We start from the raw sequence: 19834 nt of genomic DNA on the forward strand, positions 1-19834 counted from the left end.
CCTGCTAGCCGTCCGTCGCTGTGTGTTGTTGTCGAAGCAATGATGGCGGCAGCGGGATGCGGATCAGCAACCGCGGCTGCCGGAGGAGGCCAAGGTGGAGCCGCTGCGGCCAGAGGTCGTTTCCCCGGTCGGCCTTGGTCGTCTCGTAGTCGTTTGCGCTCAGAGAAGCGCTGGCAACTCGGGCGCTCGGGCTTAGAAGCTGATGATGTGACTTGCGGAGGGCCGAGGCCCACAAACCTGGTTGTATCGCTAAACGAAGACCAGTCTCACTTGCGCTTACTTGGAATAGAGGCGAGCCACAAGACCCTTGGCCAGGCTGGGTACAGCTCTAGTGGGAGTGAAGAGGTGAGGTCCCAAACCGACTCAGGAGTTAGTATCCTTATTTTTATTTTTTTTTACATATTACATTACAGTTAAATGTGTCCAAATGAGTGCTGTCTACAACTGTGTGTCTATTGGTGCCATGGAGAAATGTCAACATCCCTTTGCTAGGCTAACGCGAAATGCTAACCCATGTTAGCGGAGCTTTTCGTGACATTTAGCGAGTCGCTTTACATTATACAGCCTGAACGGGCTAAAGTACAGTAACATTAAACGCTAGTTTTGCTTTTTGCCGTTACGCAGTTTGTAAATGTCACCGTCCGACACTTTTCCTTTTGAATATTTAATGAAAGCTAGTGAGCTAGTACGCCAATTTGTAAACAGCGATCGCAATTAGCCCTCCAGTGGCCCGCTCGCTCCTTATCGGGCCAAAGAAGCTGGCAGCTAGCCGTAGCCAACACAAAGAACGGGAAGGCTAGCACCCGTGCCCCGCACAGCGGCTAGCCGTACCGCTAACTGTTGTGTCTTTTAGTCTATGTCGTAATAACAACACGCTTGTCTTTTTTAAACGAAATGTGGTGTGTAGCCGTAGTATTTACCTAGTAATACTAGTGTGTTATGGGCTACTGAGAGTGTAATTCAATATATAATGTGTTGTACAGAGGCTACATGTTAGCAAGAACTGACAAGCAGGAACTTTTTTTTTTTTTTTTTTTTTTTTTTTTATAAATGATTCGAGACATGAGTTTAGAAATGAATACAATATAGGATGACTAATGTAATTCTTACTCAACGTTCTTAGTCACACTCAGCTCTTCTCGCAATAAGTCTCATTAATATAGAACTTGGAGGGAAACGTAATTGTAAATCCATCTTGTATTTATAGTTTCGGTACCATTTACTTGAAGTTACAACATTGGTATGTCACTTGTATACTCATTTCACCAGCAGCCCAAGTTAGTTCATAGGAAATATTGTTGTTGTTGTAACTACTTACTTGAACTGTCAATTACAGTGAATTTAATCTCTGTAAATAACCGTTGTCTAATATTATTAGTCTTGTTTTATTATATTCATTAGTGATGCTGTTTAACATGGGGTGGCGCAGTGGTCGTCTGGTTAGCACATCCCCCTCACAGTTCTGACGTTGTGGGTTCCAATCCGGGCTCCGGCTTTCATATGTGGAGTTTGCATGTTCTCCCCGTGCCGCTGTGGGTTTTCTTACGCATTTTAAAACCATCTATGGTATGTTCATTGAAGACTTTATACATTGTTCATCGGTGTGAATGTGAGTGTAAATGGTTGTTTGTCTATACGTGCCCTGCAATTGGCTGGCGACCAGTTCAGGGTGTACTACTTCAGGCTCTTGCCCAAAGTCAGCTGGGATGCGTGACCCTAGTGAGGATTCGTGGTACAGAGAATGGATGGATGTTTAATATGGATGAATATGCAAATAGGGCATACATTCACTCTCCAAAATAATGTGATGTTTACTTTTGTTAATTCGTGATACTCCATTAGTCTTTTTATTGTTTTGAGCACCTGTTGTGCGTACGTGTGCATGTTTGTGCGTGTGTTTGGGTGTTGATTTATCTGATAGTTTACTTCCATCGGAATCACGTTTAAGTTGTTGCACGTGTTAATTATTTGTTTTTCTTTTTAAGGACGATGACTTCCAAGGTTTTGAAGCGCTTAGAAAAAGCTCCAAAGGAGCGCTATGGTCTCGGAAAAACCCTTCCAAAGGTAGAAAATAAACGGCAAATTCAAACATTGTTGACGCAGTTGCTGGATATTTACAATAAATGTTATTTTTTTTGTAGGTGATGTTAACACAAAATCCAAACGACGACGTGAGAAGGTAGTGTCAACTATGCCAGCTGAGGAGGCAGCTATTTGTCCACCACATCCTCTTAAAAATGAACATTTGGTGGAGGAGAAGCACATTGCGTCTTCCAAATCAGAGCCTGCTAAAGGTTCCAGGAAACGTGCAAAAGTCAAGAACACGGCAGATCAGGAGCTGACCAAAGGTGGAGCGTTGTCGCCAGCACCAAGGATTACAATAAAGTTGGTGGCGAAAAAGAAAGTTAAAACAGTAAAGGAATCTCGTGAAAAGTCTCTCAAGAAGATGAAGCTAAAAGGAATTGAGGCGAAGCCCCAAGCCGAGAACATTCAGGCTGAAAACGTTTCTACTGCTCATGTTAAATTAAAACCTGAACCACCTAAGGAGGTTGCAGATGATAAAGAACTAGGGACTTTACCTGCAAGAAGACGTGGACGATCTGCTTCAAAAGGGACGGTACCAACTGACAAGGTATGTGCCAAAGTTGTGGCTGATGACCAGAAATCGCAAGAGAGAGAATCAGTGGTTCAACCTGACATAGTGAAAGAGACTGTTGAGTCAAAAACAAACACAAAGAAGCCGAAGCGTAATCAACAAGCCATTCGGCGGAGTAACAGAGTCACCAACCCGCTCTCACAACCTTTCTTGGACGCTGCAGCTGAACCAGAAACTCTAATGAAAAGTGATACAATTGTTACAAAGGCAAAAGTGTCCAGAAAAGCTGAGTCAAAAGTTTCTTTGAGGAGGGGCAGACAGAGGAAAAGTAAAAGGCTTAACAAGAATGTTCCACTTCCAGAAAACCACAGTCCATCCTCCACAGTAACTGATCCTTTAGCCGTGCAACCCAGTGATGGGTCACTTTCGAACAAACAGGCAAGGGTCCCAAGCTTGAAGTTGATAAAAACGAGGAATCCCAAATATGATGCGCAGTCCAGCGGAAAGTCAATGCGAAAAAAGAAGCGGAAAAAATTTATCTGGACTTTATCATTAGTTAAGTTTGTGAGTCCGATCCAGCCTGCTGAAAACATTGTCAAGCTTACAGAGAGCGCATCTGAAGCGGACCCGTCCACTCTAAGTGACAGTAATGTCGACAAGGGTCTGACGGGGGTCGAGAAGCAGTTAGAACTGGACAACTCAGTCCCACAGGAGAGCACCCTGACAGACAGTGAAACAAAAAACTGCCTAAATGGAACATGCGAGAAAATTTCTGCTTTACAAGTGGAAGTTATACAGGATGGAAATGAAAGCTCTCCCCAAGAAGCCACTCAGCTGGATTGTGGGAAAGTTGTCCCACCTTTTCAAATAAAAAAGCTCTCCTCTCCCGGTAGGCATAAAAAATCCAAGACGTCCTTTTTGGTTCAGCAGGTTAGTCCTGTTTCTGAAAAGAAAGACAATGCTACTAAAGAGGTAGACAAAGTTCAAGAAGATAAAGCCCCTTCTCCAGAGCCGGACGTCCTCCCAACCAGGAGACTACGCAGAAGAATATTAACCCTTGATTCGCCTCCCAAAAAGTCAGTCATTCGTAAACTGGTGACGACGACGCCGAAGCGACGGTTGAGAACGAGTCCACAAGTTGAAAATACACCACAGGTGGATGTTGAAGCACCTGCTCAGGTTTTAACAGAAGAGTCCAACTCACAAGTTCTCCCTGAAAACTCCTCGCATGAAATGAGTAAAACATCCTCACAGCAGTCTAGCATTGTTTCTGATCCTCTCGAAAAGGATTCCTCACAGATAACTGATGCTCCTGTAGTGGTGCCTGTTGAAGCTTCGCCACAGAAGACAGAGAATGAGGCCGAACCACAAATTAATGAGGCCAAACCATTGCCAGTGCCTTCTAAACCCAAGAGACGTCACAATAATAAATTAGGGAAAAAGCGGTCTGCTCCAAGGAAGAAGGCAGTTGTACCTAAAGAAAGTGCGGTCAGTACAGAATTAATCACTGTTGACTCTGCAAATACAGAGTCTCTACAAAAGGAAGACCAGGCTCTAGTAACAGAAGCAAGTCAGCCTGAGGCAAAAGAAAGTGTGGAGCCTGAGGAAAAGCAGGTGACTGTATCCGTAGAGGAAGAGCCGAGGCAGCTACCAGTAAAAGAGGAAACAGACATCCACTTGATAGATTGTCAGCCACTATTGGCTTTGGAAAGTCAAGCAAATGATCCAAACACATTATGCTTGCAGAAGAAATCCCACAAGAAAGGAAAAAAGAGGCGTAAAACTCTAATTGGGCAGCGTCAGAAGCACAGACACAGGAACACGGATGGAAAGTTTGCTCCTCTTAACTCACCAGAAAGCCAGGAAACATTTGAAAAGGATATACCGATCTCATCAGATGATACCACCCTAGCCCTTGGTCCTAAACTTGTTGGTGTGCATAAAAAGTACAAAAAGAGACGACCTGCCATTCCATTTGACTCAAAAAGGCCACAGCCAGAGTCTATCCTTTCTACACTGATAGAAATTGGGCTTGACAAAGAGGACACTGATTTGAAAGAGGAAGAAACCGACTCATTCGTGGATGGGCCGAGACCAGATGCTGTCGACGTGCCGCCTGGCAAAACAAAGTTTGTCAAAAACATCAAACACTTCATAATGCCTGTTGTAAGTGCAAGATCCTCTCGAGTGATTAAGACCCCACAAAGATTTATGGATGATGTTGGAATGTCCATGCTGCCGCGTAGAAACTCCCCCAAAAAAGGTTTGCAACTGGGCTTGCAAATACGCACTGGAAAGAGACGAGATGAAGGGACGGGACAAGCCACTTCCCCCATCCTACCGCTCGGACAGGAGGACATATTGAGAGAAGCCCAGCTGGATCTGGACCTGCTTTCAGCGGATGATCTGGATGACACAGCCGATATAACTGACAGTCTGTTTTCTGAGGAAAAAAGTGACAAAATGGAAAAGAAAAGCGCTGTTTTGAAGGACTCACCTTTGAAGTGGGATCTACCTGCAGAGTTGACGGAGGACATTTTTACACCGGACAAAACTCCACAGGACCAATGTGAGAATCTGTTTTTATGTCCCCCAGCTGATAAACACAGAGAAGTCTTTTCTGCTGGCCTTTTGGATGCTCAGAAAAAGAACCCCCCGCTAAAGTTTAATAAGCAAACGGCTCACTTTAAGATTTATCAAAGACTAAACAAGTTGCACAAAGGACTTCCCCAAAGCAAAAGTGCAACAGATGTGGAAAGTAGCAAAGCTCTTCAGTTGCCTGTTGATTTAGCTGAAGGGCTTGACGATGAGGCCATGAGCATTAGCCTGAGGCAGCGCAACACTGACACTGTGAAGGAAAAATCCAAGCTGAAGATAGAAGACCTAGGCGCACCAGGAGTTGTGAGAAAAGTTTGTATTAAAGCTACAAAGTCCATGTCGCTTGCTGATCGGGACAGTGAAAAAGAGGATTCAGCAGGGAAGGACGGCGTCAAGCTTCAGTCAGGTACAAGCACCATTACTGAAAAATGCTTGTATTTGTAAAGAGCAAAGTTATTTCTACTAGATGACATCTGAAAATATATCACGGGATAATAACTGGAATATGTTCTTTCATACCCATAGCGGAGCTGCCGTTAATAAAGGATTCAGCTGCATGTGAAGACAACCATCCTGCATCTGTGGGGAAAGGAGCCTCGCAGAGAGCACGTCTTACTGGCGCGAATAAACGAATGTTCAACCTCCTCAGAAAAGCCAAAGTTCAGCTCATGAAGATTGACCAGCAGAAACAGATGAAGTCATCAGGGGTAAAATCCTGGTTTTAACACAGATGACAAATATTATTGATTAAAAAAAAAATAAAACTTAAATGGATGCCTTTGGTTTTTTTTTTTTTTTGCATATCTGAAGCTATTATCTGGGCCTGCTGGCGTCCGATCGAGAAACTTGACATCTAAGAGACAAAGGAGGAAGCAGAGGGTGCAGCTTGAGACCGATGTTCCAATCAAGACAGAGCCACCTCAAGGACAAGTAAGTGTGCAAATCAATAAGGCTTGAAGAGAACAATCGATCTAACTTGCATCTCTCTTGGATCTTTCACCATACCTTTTATCTGAGTTTTAAGATTAGAAAGAATTTTCAATGTGGGTTTTGTTAAAAGCTGATGCAAATGGAGCACATAAATTATATGTACTGCAATGAAATTTGCTCATATGTAGCTTATGAGCAATGATTCAAATTGAACCCTCTGACAGTTCCTGCATCCCCGTGTCACTCCCTCAGCAGTTCTTTTTTGTCTCCCCTTTAGCCGCAGCTCATCTCGCCGCTGTGCCAAGAGTTCCGTCAAGCAGGAGGTCCACGCATCAAGCATGTGTGTCGTGCCGCTTCCGTGGTGCTTGGACAGCCTCGGGCCTTGGTACCAGATGACATTCCCAGGCTCAGCGCTCTCCCTCTGCATGAAAGAACCGGCATCTCTCCCTCAGCTGTCGCTAAGGGTAGGTGAAAAGCCTAATGATAATCACAGTCACTTCCCATTGTTTTTTTTTTAATTTAATATTATTTATATGACATACTGTATTATCATTTGATCGTATTGAAATGTTAATCAGATCTGTAATAGGTTTTACTAGATGGTTCTGGTAGCTACTTTTTATTATTGCAACATTGAGACTTTGGCTGTCCTTTGTTGAGTTGCTCATGTTTGCAATTAATTTTGTCACTTTTTATGGAGAGATCTCCTTTATATTAAACAAATCAGTGTGATCAGAAAAGTCAACATTGCGAGGAGGATGACTTACTGTGAACTAATTTGCTAGTTCTTGGACGGAATCAATAAAATAAAGTCATTAAACCCATTTAAAATCAATTGGTTATTGTAAGTTTTACATCCATTACTCAATTTGTCAATATTAGTGAAACTCTAACTACAGTAGTCTGATACTTAAAGAATGGCTGCCCTTCTAATTCAGTGCTTCTCAACTTTTACTGAGCCAAGGCGCCCATTTTACATGAAAAAAATCTCCTGGCACACCCAAAAAAAGCCACAGTAAGTATGATTAGTGAACTAATGATGATCTTTTGTCAATTTTCTCACAATTTGATTTATCCATCCATCCATTTTCTGAGCCGCTTCTCCTCACTAGGGTCGCGGGCGTGCTGGAGCCTATCCCAGCTGTCATCGGGCAGGAGGCGGGGTACACTCTGAACTGGTTGCCAGCCAATCGCAGAGCACATACAAACAAACAACCATTCGCACTCACAGTCACACCTACGGGCAATTTAGTCTCCAATTAATGCATGTTTTTGGGATGTGGGAGGAAACCGGAGTGCCCGCCCAGAGAAAACCCACGCAGGACGGGGAGAACATGCAAACTCCACACAGGCGGGGCCGGGGATTGAACCCGGGTCCTCAGAACTGTGAGGCTGACGCTCTAACCAGTCTGCCACTGTGCCGCCCAATTTGATTTAGACTGTGGGAAATCGGGGCCTGTTTAATTGAACACAAAGATGATATCCTTGGGGGAGGGTGGTCTACGGGGGCTACCAGTGCATTGCCTCAGGAAAAATTACTGTCCCTAAACTATGTGTCCTGTGCGATGCTCCGAAATTGGGTTATTGTCAACGGTGGGGGTGGGGCAGGTGGTTGGAATTGGAGTGCCGCCTCCCAAACAATGCTGCCCTGAGCGGCTGCCCAAATCGCCCATACCAGAAACTGCCCCTGGCCACATTAAATGGTGAGGCAGGCCATATCTGGCCCGCGGGCCTTAAGTTTGACACCTGTGATATTGGCACATATAGATAAACTACCATTCACACTCAAATCAACATCTATGGACAATTAGGATCCCTCAATGAACCAAACATGCATATTTTTGGAATATGGGAGAAAGCCAGAGTCCCCGGAAAACATCACACAAGCAAAAGGAGAGATTCGAACCCTGAATCACAGAACAGTAACACAAATGGGCTGACCAGTAGTCCACAGTGCTGCTCTCAGTATTGTTAAATTGTATACATATATCCATCTGTTGTCTGTTAATTGGTATCTAACACCCCTGGCTGCTATTTATGAAAATTAAAAAAAACATTCCGCAGCATTTTTCTGAAATCCTTTTGTGTGTTGCAGATGTTGCAGATGGCTCACTATCAGAATCAGACAGTCCGGATTTCTCAGACTCAAAAGTCACTAAGGTCAAGAAGACCTCCAACTTTGTAAAACGAAAAGGACTCGGGCCTTTTGGGTACCGCTCTCGCAGATGTGGTGTATGCAAGGGTTGCAACCACGAAGAGGATTGTGGGACCTGCATCAACTGCCTTGACAAACCCAAGTTTGGTGGTCCCAACACCAAACGACAGTGTTGTGTGTAAGTTGTTGAATATCAAAACATTTCTAGGAATGAATGGGTGTGAAAATGATTTGCAAATAATTAAAGATGTGTGTCCTTTGACCCGCACAAGGTACAAAAGATGTGATCAAATTGAAGAGAGGAAAGCCCGCAGACTAAGTGGAAGAACGGCACCCAAAGGTGATTTCTCACTTCTCAATTTTCTGAAATACCTTAAAAAGTTATTGTTGAAAAGAAAATGATAAGTTGTGCTTTCTTCGTTTGTAAGGTTCAAAACGACGGCGATCCTCTTTCAGTGGCGGGCATTCAAGTAATGATGACGAGTTGGAGGGTTTGGCAGACTCGCCTTCTGGCCTTCAGCCTGACAGTAACAGTCCGTCTGTAAGGAAGCAGCCAAAGCGTGTTGTAAAACCGCGTGTCTACTTTGACCTGGTGGACTATGATTCAGATCTGGATGAAAAGGACTTCAGCTCAGCCTCACCAGCAAGAAGGAGAGGCAATGGGCATCGTTTGAGTCCGGGTAAAGTAACACTTAGCAGATCAGTCCTGAGCTATCACTGCCTTGTGCATGTAGTACAAGTAATTACCGTATACACAGTATTAACAACACATTATTAACCCTTATTTGTAATTATTTTCCTGTAAAGACTTTGTTTCACTGGATGGATTCCTTGGCGATATATCAGATGAAGAGATCCGGCATCGGAAATCTAGCTCACATCGTGTGCCATCTGTTCGACGCAAACCTGAGAAGGTTAGAAAATCTGAGATTACTCTTAAATCAAATATAGTGAATGAGCTGTATCTGCAAATGTATCTTTGTTGGCTGCGCCATTTTGTTAACATTTTATTTTGTTCATTTGGCTTGGATCCCTGGAATATGTTGGATTTGTTTAGCAGGTTCCCAAAGTAATAATACAGGACACATAAAGTGTATGTAATACTCCTTACAAGGCGTGGTAAAAATTTTTTAATGTATTCTTCCAGGTTTATGTTCTCAGTTCACAGTCACATTCAAGTAATGTTTGTCTTTCAGGGTTTGTCATCACAGGCTCCCTTTGAAGAGACGCCTCCAAGTGTCCTGGCTGCCCTAGCTAATGGATTTGAGCAGAGGGAAGTTGAGTCTTCGAAACCCACCCATAAAATCCGGGTCGACTTCAAGGTAGAGCTTTTTCTGTTTTTTTTGTTTTTGTGGGGGCTTGCAGATTTGATCACAGATCAATCAGTTCAAATTAAAACGCATCTAATTTAATGTCATCCATTCTAAAAATACAGGAAATGAAGAGTTCAAATGCAAAAGCAGACATCTACATTTTTGATGAATTGAGTAAAATGATTTTTTAATTTTTTTAAAAAATTTCTGGTTAATAAAGCTAATATTTTTTCATTTAGTGTCTTCTAAGTTAATGTCTATTGAGCAATTGCGGTGCTAATTTGAGGGAAAAAAACTATTGGAAAGGTCTTCCAACAAGGTCTTTGATGTCATGTAATTGCAAAACCACACAACTGACAAGTCTAAAATTTTCACACTATAAATTTGTACTGAAATGGCAAGTATAATGCTTTGCTTTTAAAACCTTATTTTGGATGAGTTTTAATGTGTAGTTGTTTGGTATTGCAGGGTTAGGAAATGCACCATCGAACTATCTGCTAGTAGCCGGGGCTCCATTTATTTCTAAATGGCGCTCGACGGCTTTAGCCCTCTTCAAATGGTTAATTCCTAATGTGTAATTTCTTGATACCTTGTTTACCATGTTTAGAAATATGTTATTCATTCCTCAGTGTACAGCATTGGTGTTGACAGACTTTTAAATTGTTTTTCAGGAGGACTGTACTTTGGAGAATGTTTGGAACATGGGTGGTTTAAGTATACTGACCTCTGCACCAAACATGCCACCACATGTGTGCCTCCTTTGTGCCAGTAAAGGGCAACGTGAGGTAAATCTATTTTGAAATGTACTAATATCCTTCATAATACAACTCTTACAGTTGCAATGTACATTTAAACCTTAAATGCCTTTTCTTTCATTTTTTAGATGTTGCATTGCCAAGTGTGCTGTGAGCCCTTCCACTGGTTTTGCCTTAAAGAGGCTGAGCGCCCCTCAGTGGAAAACAAGGAAAACTGGTGTTGTCGTCTCTGCAAGTTTTGCCATGTGTGTGGCAGAAAAAATAAGCAATCAAAGGTACATGCCACAACCCATGTTGCGTCATTGTATTTATTTTTTTTCTTTTTAATGAATGAACTTGACTAATGCAGTTTTAAAACATGCTCCCTCAGCCCTTGTTGGAGTGCGAAAGATGTCAGAACTGCTATCATGCTTCCTGTCTCGGACCAAATTATCCAAAACAAAACAAGAAGAGGAAAGCCTGGGTGGGTTCACCTACAAAATACTGAGTCATGCATGTTTCCATGAAGCTTTCAGATTGTGTATCAATGAGACTGTCTCTCTGCAGGTTTGTATGACATGCATCAGGTGTAAGAGTTGTGGGGTCACACCTGGAAAGAGCTGGGACATTGACTGGAACCACGATAAAGGACTCTGTCCTGACTGTTCACAACTTTATGAACAGGGTAAGCAGATTATATTTGTTTCTCTGAGGCAATTTGAGGCAGTGTTTTTTTGAACATGCGTGGATTATTATTCTAACTATGAATACGTGAGTTCCAATGTCATTAAATATATTTTTCATACTGAATGTATTTTTCGTCTCCTCAGGTAATTATTGCCCAATCTGCTTTAAGTGCTATGAGGACAATGATTACGACAGTCAGATGATGCAGTGTGGCACATGTAACCACTGGGTACATGCCAAGTGTGAGGACCTAACAGGTAATATTTAGCTTGGTCAAAGGAATATGGCAAAATATGGCAGGTCGTCTTGACAAAAAATGCTCTGGGATGTGTTTCTAATTGAGCAGTAAGCATAGAGTATACTTGTGATCAAGTTGGTTGTTTCTTATTGTAGCTTTGCGTTTTATCATCTCTGCTAACTTCTGTCTTCCTGGCAACACATTTCAGATGAACTGTATGAGATCCTGTCCAGCTTACCAGAGAGTGTGGTGTATTCGTGTCGGCCATGCAGTGTGACTCAGCCCAGTGCCTGGAGAGAACTGCTCTACATCGAGCTCCGATCTGGAGTAGAGAAGGTTCTAGCCTGCTTGCTGTCTTCCACCCTCACACAGCACCTTGTTACCTGCTCCCAGGTAAGACATGTAGCCCTCTTTTAACATGTCCAAAATACTGAGACATTGAAACTTTTCAAAATGTTTCAAATCGAAATAAAAAAATACGGTGTGCGCATACACTATTTTTCTACTATAGTGTGAAAAGTTAGTTGGACCTGACAGTGGAATCGAAGGACAACCCGCCTGTGACCTCCGAGCTGTGGGCAAGAAGTTTGACAAGGGCCTTTATACGACGTTGGTGAGTCCAAACACTGCCTTATCTAACGCTGGGATTTAAATAAAGAAAGAAATAAAATTATACCATTACTACTTGCACTACTTTACTATCGATTTTATGTCCACTTATAGATGTGGGAAAAAAAGTAGCAGAACGCAACAATTAGCCAATCTGAGTACTAAAATTAATATTGTTTCTTGACAGAAAATGTTCCATGAAGATGTTGTCCAGGTGGTGAAAAAGAGGCTTGAACAAGAAGAAAACCTTCCAGAAGAGCAAAGACCCACTGCCCTAGCACGCTCGTACTATTTAAAGGTATATATTTATTATACTATATATTAATAATATATATTATATATATTATTTATATTTAACAGCATCTGTTGCACATCGATAAGTCTTTTTTGTTCTTTGAAGAGTATTTTGAGTCAAAACATCAGCATCATCTGTCAATTAATAGATATTTTCATTAGAACCCATGTATTAGTGATAATAAAATGATTCACGTTTGCTTTTTGGTTGTCCTTAAAAAATACGTGCTTCTAAGGGTGCTGTCACAAAACAAGAAAAAATTTTTTCCCCACCTGTCTGCACCTTTTGTTGTAAGTGTCAAGTGAGATGAAAATTAAACATCAGGTTTCACTCTTTGGGATATCGGTTACATTTATAACGAACTATTTTGTCCAAAGCTACTGGAGGAGGTCTTCAATTGGTTCAACGGTCAAGACCCAAAAGTGTGGAACTCGTGTACAAAAACTTTGCCCATGTGAGTAATGGATCATTGGTTGGATTGTGTACATGTGTTTATTGTTGGCAAACTGGTTGGTTGGGCTTGGGTTCAGTAATTGGTTGTGAATAACATTGACTGCAATGCACAGAGTTGCTGTTTTATTAAAAAAAACAATTTCTCCCCCACACAGGGGGATGCTTCCACATGCTGTTCATCCTCCTTCCACGGAGCATGTCTATGCCCAGTGGCAGGAGAGGGCGGAGCTACTATCCAGAAATCCTTTGGAACTATTGCTGGATGACAATGGACAAAGTTTAGATGAAAGAAAAGATGAGGTGGCTCCTCCAATGTCTGCACAGCATACAAGCTGGAACCACTTCCAAGCCAGCAGTGCCTTCCGGCATAAGTCTAAAGGTATAATATTCTGAAAGATTTTGATTTTACGTCTGGGCTTGTCCATTTCAAAATTTATAAAATGATTCTGAATGAAAAAGAGGTGTGCTAATTTATTAGACTTACATTGTTCTCAACTTGGCACGGTGAACGACTGGATAGAGCGTCTGCCTCACAGTTCTGAGGACCGGGGTTCAATCCCCGGCCGGCCCCGCCTGTTTGGAGTTCGCATGTTCTCCCCGTGCCTGCGTGCGTTTTCTCCGGGCACTCCGGTTTCCTCCCACATCCCAAAAACATGCATGCTATGTTGATTGAGAGAGATCTCCTGATAAGCGGCTTGGAAAATGGATGGATGGATGGATGTTCTCAACTTCCAGTTTTACTTTATCTGAAGATACATCTTTTTCATTTTTATTTTCATATATACGCAGGAAAAAGGGGACGGCTTTCAAAAGCGGATCTGGACACAGGCTGGTCAAAGGATGATGAGAGACAGTGCGCGTTGTGCCAAAAATATGGAGACCGTAAACCCAATGTAAATATTTACATGTATAGACATTGACACCCATTGTAAATCCTTGAGTATTTTTAAGAGCAAGATGAAAACGTTTGCTCGGTTACTTACAAAGTTATGGAAATGATTTATCTTTATCTGTAGGATGCCGGCAGGTTGTTGTATCTGGGCCAGAATGAGTGGGCGCATGTCAACTGCTGTCTGTGGTCAGCGGAGGTGTTTGAAGAGGAAAATGGCTCTTTACTACATGTACACAGTGCTGTCACAAGGGGTCGCTTGATGGTTTGTTTCTCTATTCATCTTCTGATCTTGTAATATATAATTTCTGATTGTCAATATATCCTTCATGTCCCTTTTCCAGTATTTTTATGATTGCTCCTGTACCACCAACTCAAAAGTAATATTCTGTCCCCATCAATCTTATTTTGCTGGCAGCGGTGTGAACGGTGCAACCAGACAGGCGCCACAGTTGGGTGCTGCCTGACTTCTTGTCAGAGCAACTATCACTTTATGTGTGCCCGCTCCCGTCACTGTGTATTCCAGGATGACAAGAAGGTCTACTGCCACAAACACAAGCATCTGCTCAGTGGAAAGGTAATTGGTTCTGCCCTTTCCTGTCTAAATATGGTTATGGTGTTTTGAGCTTGATAATAAGATTTTATTTTTTATATTTTTTGGTGTTGTGAAGGTGATAACCGGTCAGGATTTTGAAGTAAACCGACGGGTTTATGTGGATTTTGAAGGCATCAGCCTCCGCCGAAAGTTCTTGACTGGACTGGAGCCAGAGTTTATCAATGTCATGATTGGTATGATATATTAAACCATTACTTTTCATAACTTTTTGTTGCAGTACTGAGTCATCTCAGTTTAATCATTTGTATACATTTTCTTTGCACAGGTTCTTTACAGATTGATAAACTTGGTGTCCTGTCAGAATTTTCTGCAAACAAAGGAAAGTTGTTTCCTGTGGGATTTCAGTAAGTTATCTTTGACTATGTAAACTTGAGATAACTAATTGACAACATTTCTTAAAGCTCTTGTTTTCTTTCTCTAGGTGTTCTCGCTGGTACTGGAGCACTTTCAATCCACTGCAAAAATGCAAATACACATGCACAGTCCGGGAGGTCCAACCTTTAATACCAGAGAAACCCATTGAGGAGATGCCTGACCAAGGAGACAATCACACCATTGAGCACAACCCCTGTCCATTACTGGGTGGGTGTCTTGCTTTTTAGCAAATGTCAATTAGGAGTAGTACCGAATCAAATATACAAATACAGCAGTCTTTTTTCTTTTTTTTTTTTTAAAAATCAGAATCTAAGACCCAAGAGACCGATTTATCAGAATCACAGCTCCAACCTGAGGAACCTATTGTTACAGTTCAATCTACAAAACCAGATCATGGAGTAAAGCCAAAGATTCCCAGCTATCCACAAACCAGGAGACCAGCTGGAGGAATGTCTCGACCTTTACCATCCCCAGGTAAAGTATTGCTTTGTGTATTTTTTGATGAGACTAACTTAAAGTCACTAAGAACACTTTGATGCTTGTCAGGGTTTAAACTGTTGATTGGTTTTGTTTTCTTTCCAGGAGCAATACCAATAAAACCTCACCACATACTAACAGTAAGTGATCTGGAGGAGACCCGAAGGGCTCGACGCCACAACCCCCACTCAAAGACAACAGGCATACGCAGTAACATGTCTCCTGCTCCTCTGGGACCCCCAACTGGACCAGTCACTCTTCGTGCAGGGAAATCTTCTCTTCCAACTTCCCCGCTGTTCTCAAGTGCTACTTCAGACAACCTGATCAATTCTTCATCAGCCCGCCCAATTGGGGGCAGAAGTGCTTCCTCAGTCCGTTGCCCTGGAAACGTGAAGACCCATTGTGCCTCATCTTTCTTTCCTCAGTCTCCCTGGCAGGACAGTGCAGCAACATTTGCACCTCCAAGCCTGTCTTTCTCTCCATCCCTACATAATTTACCCAGAACTCGTTTATCGTTTGATCTGAGTCAATCAGATTCTGTTGAAGTGCCGCACAATTTCTTGGCATCACCAGAGCCGGAAGACGTCTCTCCAGCTAATGGCACTTCACCTCAGAGGGACTTGGACGAACAGAAAGATGAAGACCAATTTACCTTTACTTCATATCACAAGGATCCCAACATGACTCTGGGACAGGAGATGAGGACAGAATTGGAGATTGAAGAGACAATCCTGAATGAAGTTGTGGCTATGAACTGTGGTGGACAAATAGTGGTGGAAGGGGATGATCAGGATGAATTTTGGGGTCGAGCCCAAGAAGTACAGAAAAGAAAATCCCTTGTTGCCAGTCTGCCGCGGTCGGCAGCCTCAGGAAGAAATGACTTGGACAACACCTCCTCTGATGACGATATGGAACATTACTTTGACTTCTCTCGGACTATTGTTAGCTGTCCTGGGTCTAAAGATCATTCCAGGTCACCCACATCTGCTTCCTCCCGGAACATGGCTCAACTGGATGGTGTAGATGATGGAACAGAGAGTGATGAACCTCAAAAAGTTGGTGATTCTGGTAAAAAGATCCCAACCAAGAACCTAACTAACAGTGACGTCCCTGAATCAGAAACATTTACTAGCACCAATAGAATTCTGAATCAGAACCTCAAATTCCCATCCAGTTACAAGCACAAAGATTCTTCATCTCTGACTATCTCATCTGCAGTCAGTAACCCCATGGAAACATTTCAAAATCCTCCAGGAACTTCAAAAGAGATCAGCATTGGGTTGCTCTCACCACAAATGCCTGTGGCCTCTACTCACAATGTGGAAAATGCTGACAGAAAGCAGGAAAGTGTGCTTCCTACCCTTGAGGGGGTCCCTAATTCACTGACAAAGGTGCCTGAGAGCTCCTATTCGGAGCAGTTTCTAAAGAGTTCATGTGTAGAGTTGGCCTCTGGAATACCTGCTGCTGTTGAGCTACATGACTGTACTCCCCATTCAGGAGAGATGGTTCCTGTATCAGAATGCACACAACCAGAAAGTAAACGGGCTGAACTGTCTCAACCCCTGAAGTCAAAATCTGGTAGCAGCCACGTTGTGCCATCAGCTGAAGGCTCTGCTGTGTTAGGGAACCACATACCGGGCAACTCCGTGGCAAATTCCACTGACAATGCCCAGTGTGCCCAAAAATCGACATATGTGCAATGTCCTTCTCAAGGACTTTCAGACTCTCTTCAGATGTACTCCAGTTTGCGAGCTTTCACGCAGCCTTCTCTCACAAGTATCACACTACAGCCAGTGAATTCATCACAAGATTCAACTTTTGATCAAAGGGACGCCTTATTTAACAAATTAACCACCTTAACTCCTGTTCGAGACCCAACACAGACTCTGCAAAATTTTGCACCCCAAAACAAACCCTTATCAGGGACATGTGTCCAAGCAGAAACCTCTGGTAGCATCTCGGTAGCCATGCAATCCACACAGGCACAGCCTTTGGGTTCGACAGCTGTCACCATTGTTTCTTCCTCTACTTCAATATCTTCTCTTCCTGGAGTTAGTGCACCTGCTCCAACATCATTCCAAACCACCTCATCCCCTGTGATTTTAAATGGGTACAATTCTGCCTCACCTGGTCACACAATCTCGATAAACTTTTCTACACCAAGGCCTGCTTTAGAACCTCAGCAACCAGTGGTATCCCCAGCTCTGCCTGGTCATGCCATTCTGACTGTGAAGGAAGTTGGAGGTCCAAATGTGGACTCTACGCCTCATGTCCTGTTGGTGAACCGTCTTGGGCAGATTTTTGTCAAGAACCCAGACAGCAACACATTCCAGCTGCCAAATCCTAATGCTCCATCCTTTAACTGTGTCACGCAGATCGCCAGTCTTTTGCAAAGCAATGCACTGTCCGCCACCCTAGCAGCAGCTGGAAACATGTGTACTGCACCTCCCGGGACAAGCATAATGTCCACCGCTTCCACGACGGCCACTATTGCAGAGCAGATTCCTACCACAGTTACACAGTTGCTCACTCACAATAGCAATGGGGCATTGTCATCAATTAATGTAAAAAAGTCAAAAAAGAATACAAAAAAACCCAAAGATGAAGCTGGCTCCGAAAAGAAAAAGACTAAGAAAAAGAAAGAGTCCAGTGCATCAAAAAAATCTAAGTCCCCCAAGATAGTGGCGCAGTCTACTTTGTCAAAAAAGGGTTCGGACATATCTCCTGCGGAGAGTGCCGAAGCAATTATCAACCAAGCGATGGCAAGCAACTACACCCCTAAGTGGAGCGGACTTCGTACACTAACCCCTTCGTCACTGGTTTTGCCCCCTGGCCTACTCATTGAGCCTGAACCCCCAGCACCGTGCCCCAAAACAGCACCTAGTCCTGCATGCCGCCCTCGCACACACGTCCGCATGAAGAGAGTGTCGTCGCTTTCTGACCGTATTGTCACAAAGAAGTCTAAAGTGGATTTCCTAGCTTCTGAACCTACCAGCGAGGACGAGTGCAACCGGCCAAGTGTACCAAGTGTCTCCTGCAGGGCATCTGGAGTTCGCATCAAAACTCCGACTGTGAAAGGAATACTAAACCTGGATGAGTTAAAACAGGAGCGTCAAAGTGATTCTGAAAGCTCCGGGTAAGATCAGTAGGCTTTACACGATCAGGATTTTTGGGGCCGATCACTGAGTTTAAAAAAAACGATAACCGGTCCGATCACAACATAGAGCAATGTGTCTGTTTAAATGACTTGTTCATTTACTGTATATACTTGTGTAATGTATACGGAGTATCTTCAAAAGTATTCTCTATTCAGGTCATGTATTCTAATCAGTCCGGTCAAAAGTACGTGAACATACCGCAAGCAATCCTTGAATTAAAGTCCTCTCCCGAGCACCGGTGACCACCAGCACACGGTTTTCCCCATTTTGTTCTTATAATACACACAGCGCGATCTATCGTTGTAGTCGTCGCCATGGTAACGGGTGTATCCGGTCGCGTTGACAAAATAAAGCCCAGTGATCGTAAAAGACGGGATGTGGTGGTTTTGGAGTACAAGATTTTATTGCAGTTGTCTGACAGTGCAATCGTGAAAGACCAAATTTGCCTTGTAGTCTGATCCACGCATTACGTGTTGTCTGTCCCAGACATGTTGTCTGTCCCACGCTGCCGACTAAAATGCTCATTTTCGGCTGATACCGATCAAGCCGATCAGATCGGTGTAGTCTACTAATGAATATAGGCTGCATAGAAAATGGGTCGATAGATATTAATATATAGATGCCTTACACATACAGCATACTTAATAACAGCATTGTGCTTACAAATACTGTCGCATAGAGACAAAAATGTGCGTACAGTGGAGCCTTGGTTTTCTTGACTATAACCAAATCGTACGAAAGATGAAGCAATATTTCCTATAGGAAATAATGTGCATCCAATTAATCCGTTCCAAACACCCCCAAAGAATAAACTAAAAATATATATTTTTATAAAGGATAACTATAGATTAACATCCAGAAAACTATGAAATAAATATAAATGACAAATTAAAATGATAAATGAACATTAAACATCACTTTATTGAAGACTGGCATATGAAAGACAGGATGCGAGAGGCTGGATAAGTGGTTTTTGGGCGTAATCTGCCATTTTTGTACTTTATGAATTCTTTTTTCCTACTTTGAGTTCTTCCTTGAATTCTGTGGTGTTTTTGTCTTCTTTGTCGAATGGCACTTGTAACTTTCTTTAGCCCAGTGGTGGCTTATTGAACAGTCGCACGTCATAAATAAGCACAAAAAAAACTTTTTTTGTGCTTATTTATTAAATAAATAAGCACAAAAAAATGCTTCCGATGAACACGCGGGGTGATACTGACTCAAGAAAACATTAAATAAAGTTGCACATGAGCATGGGATGCTTTCTGTGGTCACTCAATTCCAGGAAATGAATGGCTGCATCAGGCGCGCGGGCCGATGAGTTTAGTACAGAATATTTTCAGCTGTACAAAAAAAACGAGCAGATTCATGACAAAGGGGACAAAATTTAAGCGAAAATAGAAACACCAAATTGTACAAAAAAGGGTATACGAAAACCGCGGTTCTACTGTATAAGAACTAATGTATTTAATCTGTACAAAAAATATTGAGCGAATGTAGCTGGTTGAGTTTGTATGATACTTATTACATCTGCTGACCTTGTCCAATATAATCACTCTTGTCTATCTTCAGGTGTGAACCTTGGGACTATATGTCTCGAGGTGAATACGGCAAGCAGCAAACTTTGGAGCCAGTCGGTCACAGCACCTTTATTGACTGGAAGAAATACTCTGGTACCTTTTACTTTATTTATACAGGAAGTGTATCACAGGCA

General features: G+C 42.7%; 1 protein-coding gene across 3 annotated transcripts in view; it reads left to right on the forward strand.

Annotated features, from left to right (window-relative positions):
• The window catches only part of kmt2bb (lysine (K)-specific methyltransferase 2Bb), a 26392-nt gene continuing 6558 nt past the window's right edge, over positions 1–19834 (forward strand). Inside the window, exons 1-30 of one of the 3 annotated variants that reach the window (XM_061675071.1) lie at positions 1–369; positions 1986–2064; positions 2142–5600; positions 5720–5901; positions 6005–6124; positions 6402–6588; positions 8220–8457; positions 8552–8619; positions 8708–8959; positions 9087–9193; positions 9476–9601; positions 10264–10377; positions 10476–10622; positions 10718–10810; positions 10894–11011; positions 11157–11270; positions 11460–11644; positions 11763–11864; positions 12048–12158; positions 12533–12609; positions 12764–12987; positions 13398–13501; positions 13625–13762; positions 13916–14074; positions 14169–14286; positions 14379–14457; positions 14535–14695; positions 14795–14962; positions 15071–18101; positions 19693–19793. In XM_061675071.1, coding sequence (XP_061531055.1) covers positions 40–369; positions 1986–2064; positions 2142–5600; positions 5720–5901; positions 6005–6124; positions 6402–6588; positions 8220–8457; positions 8552–8619; positions 8708–8959; positions 9087–9193; positions 9476–9601; positions 10264–10377; positions 10476–10622; positions 10718–10810; positions 10894–11011; positions 11157–11270; positions 11460–11644; positions 11763–11864; positions 12048–12158; positions 12533–12609; positions 12764–12987; positions 13398–13501; positions 13625–13762; positions 13916–14074; positions 14169–14286; positions 14379–14457; positions 14535–14695; positions 14795–14962; positions 15071–18101; positions 19693–19793 — 10492 coding nt within the window. In that variant the 5' untranslated portion in view covers positions 1–39. The remainder of the gene's footprint in view (positions 370–1985; positions 2065–2141; positions 5601–5719; positions 5902–6004; positions 6125–6401; positions 6589–8219; positions 8458–8551; positions 8620–8707; positions 8960–9086; positions 9194–9475; positions 9602–10263; positions 10378–10475; positions 10623–10717; positions 10811–10893; positions 11012–11156; positions 11271–11459; positions 11645–11762; positions 11865–12047; positions 12159–12532; positions 12610–12763; positions 12988–13397; positions 13502–13624; positions 13763–13915; positions 14075–14168; positions 14287–14378; positions 14458–14534; positions 14696–14794; positions 14963–15070; positions 18102–19692; positions 19794–19834) is intronic. The other 2 variants (XM_061675074.1, XM_061675072.1) reach the window with 2 other exon arrangements.

Source organism: Phycodurus eques, chromosome 4, assembly GCF_024500275.1.
Source record: "Phycodurus eques isolate BA_2022a chromosome 4, UOR_Pequ_1.1, whole genome shotgun sequence".
NCBI classification, from domain to species: domain Eukaryota; kingdom Metazoa; phylum Chordata; class Actinopteri; order Syngnathiformes; family Syngnathidae; genus Phycodurus; species Phycodurus eques.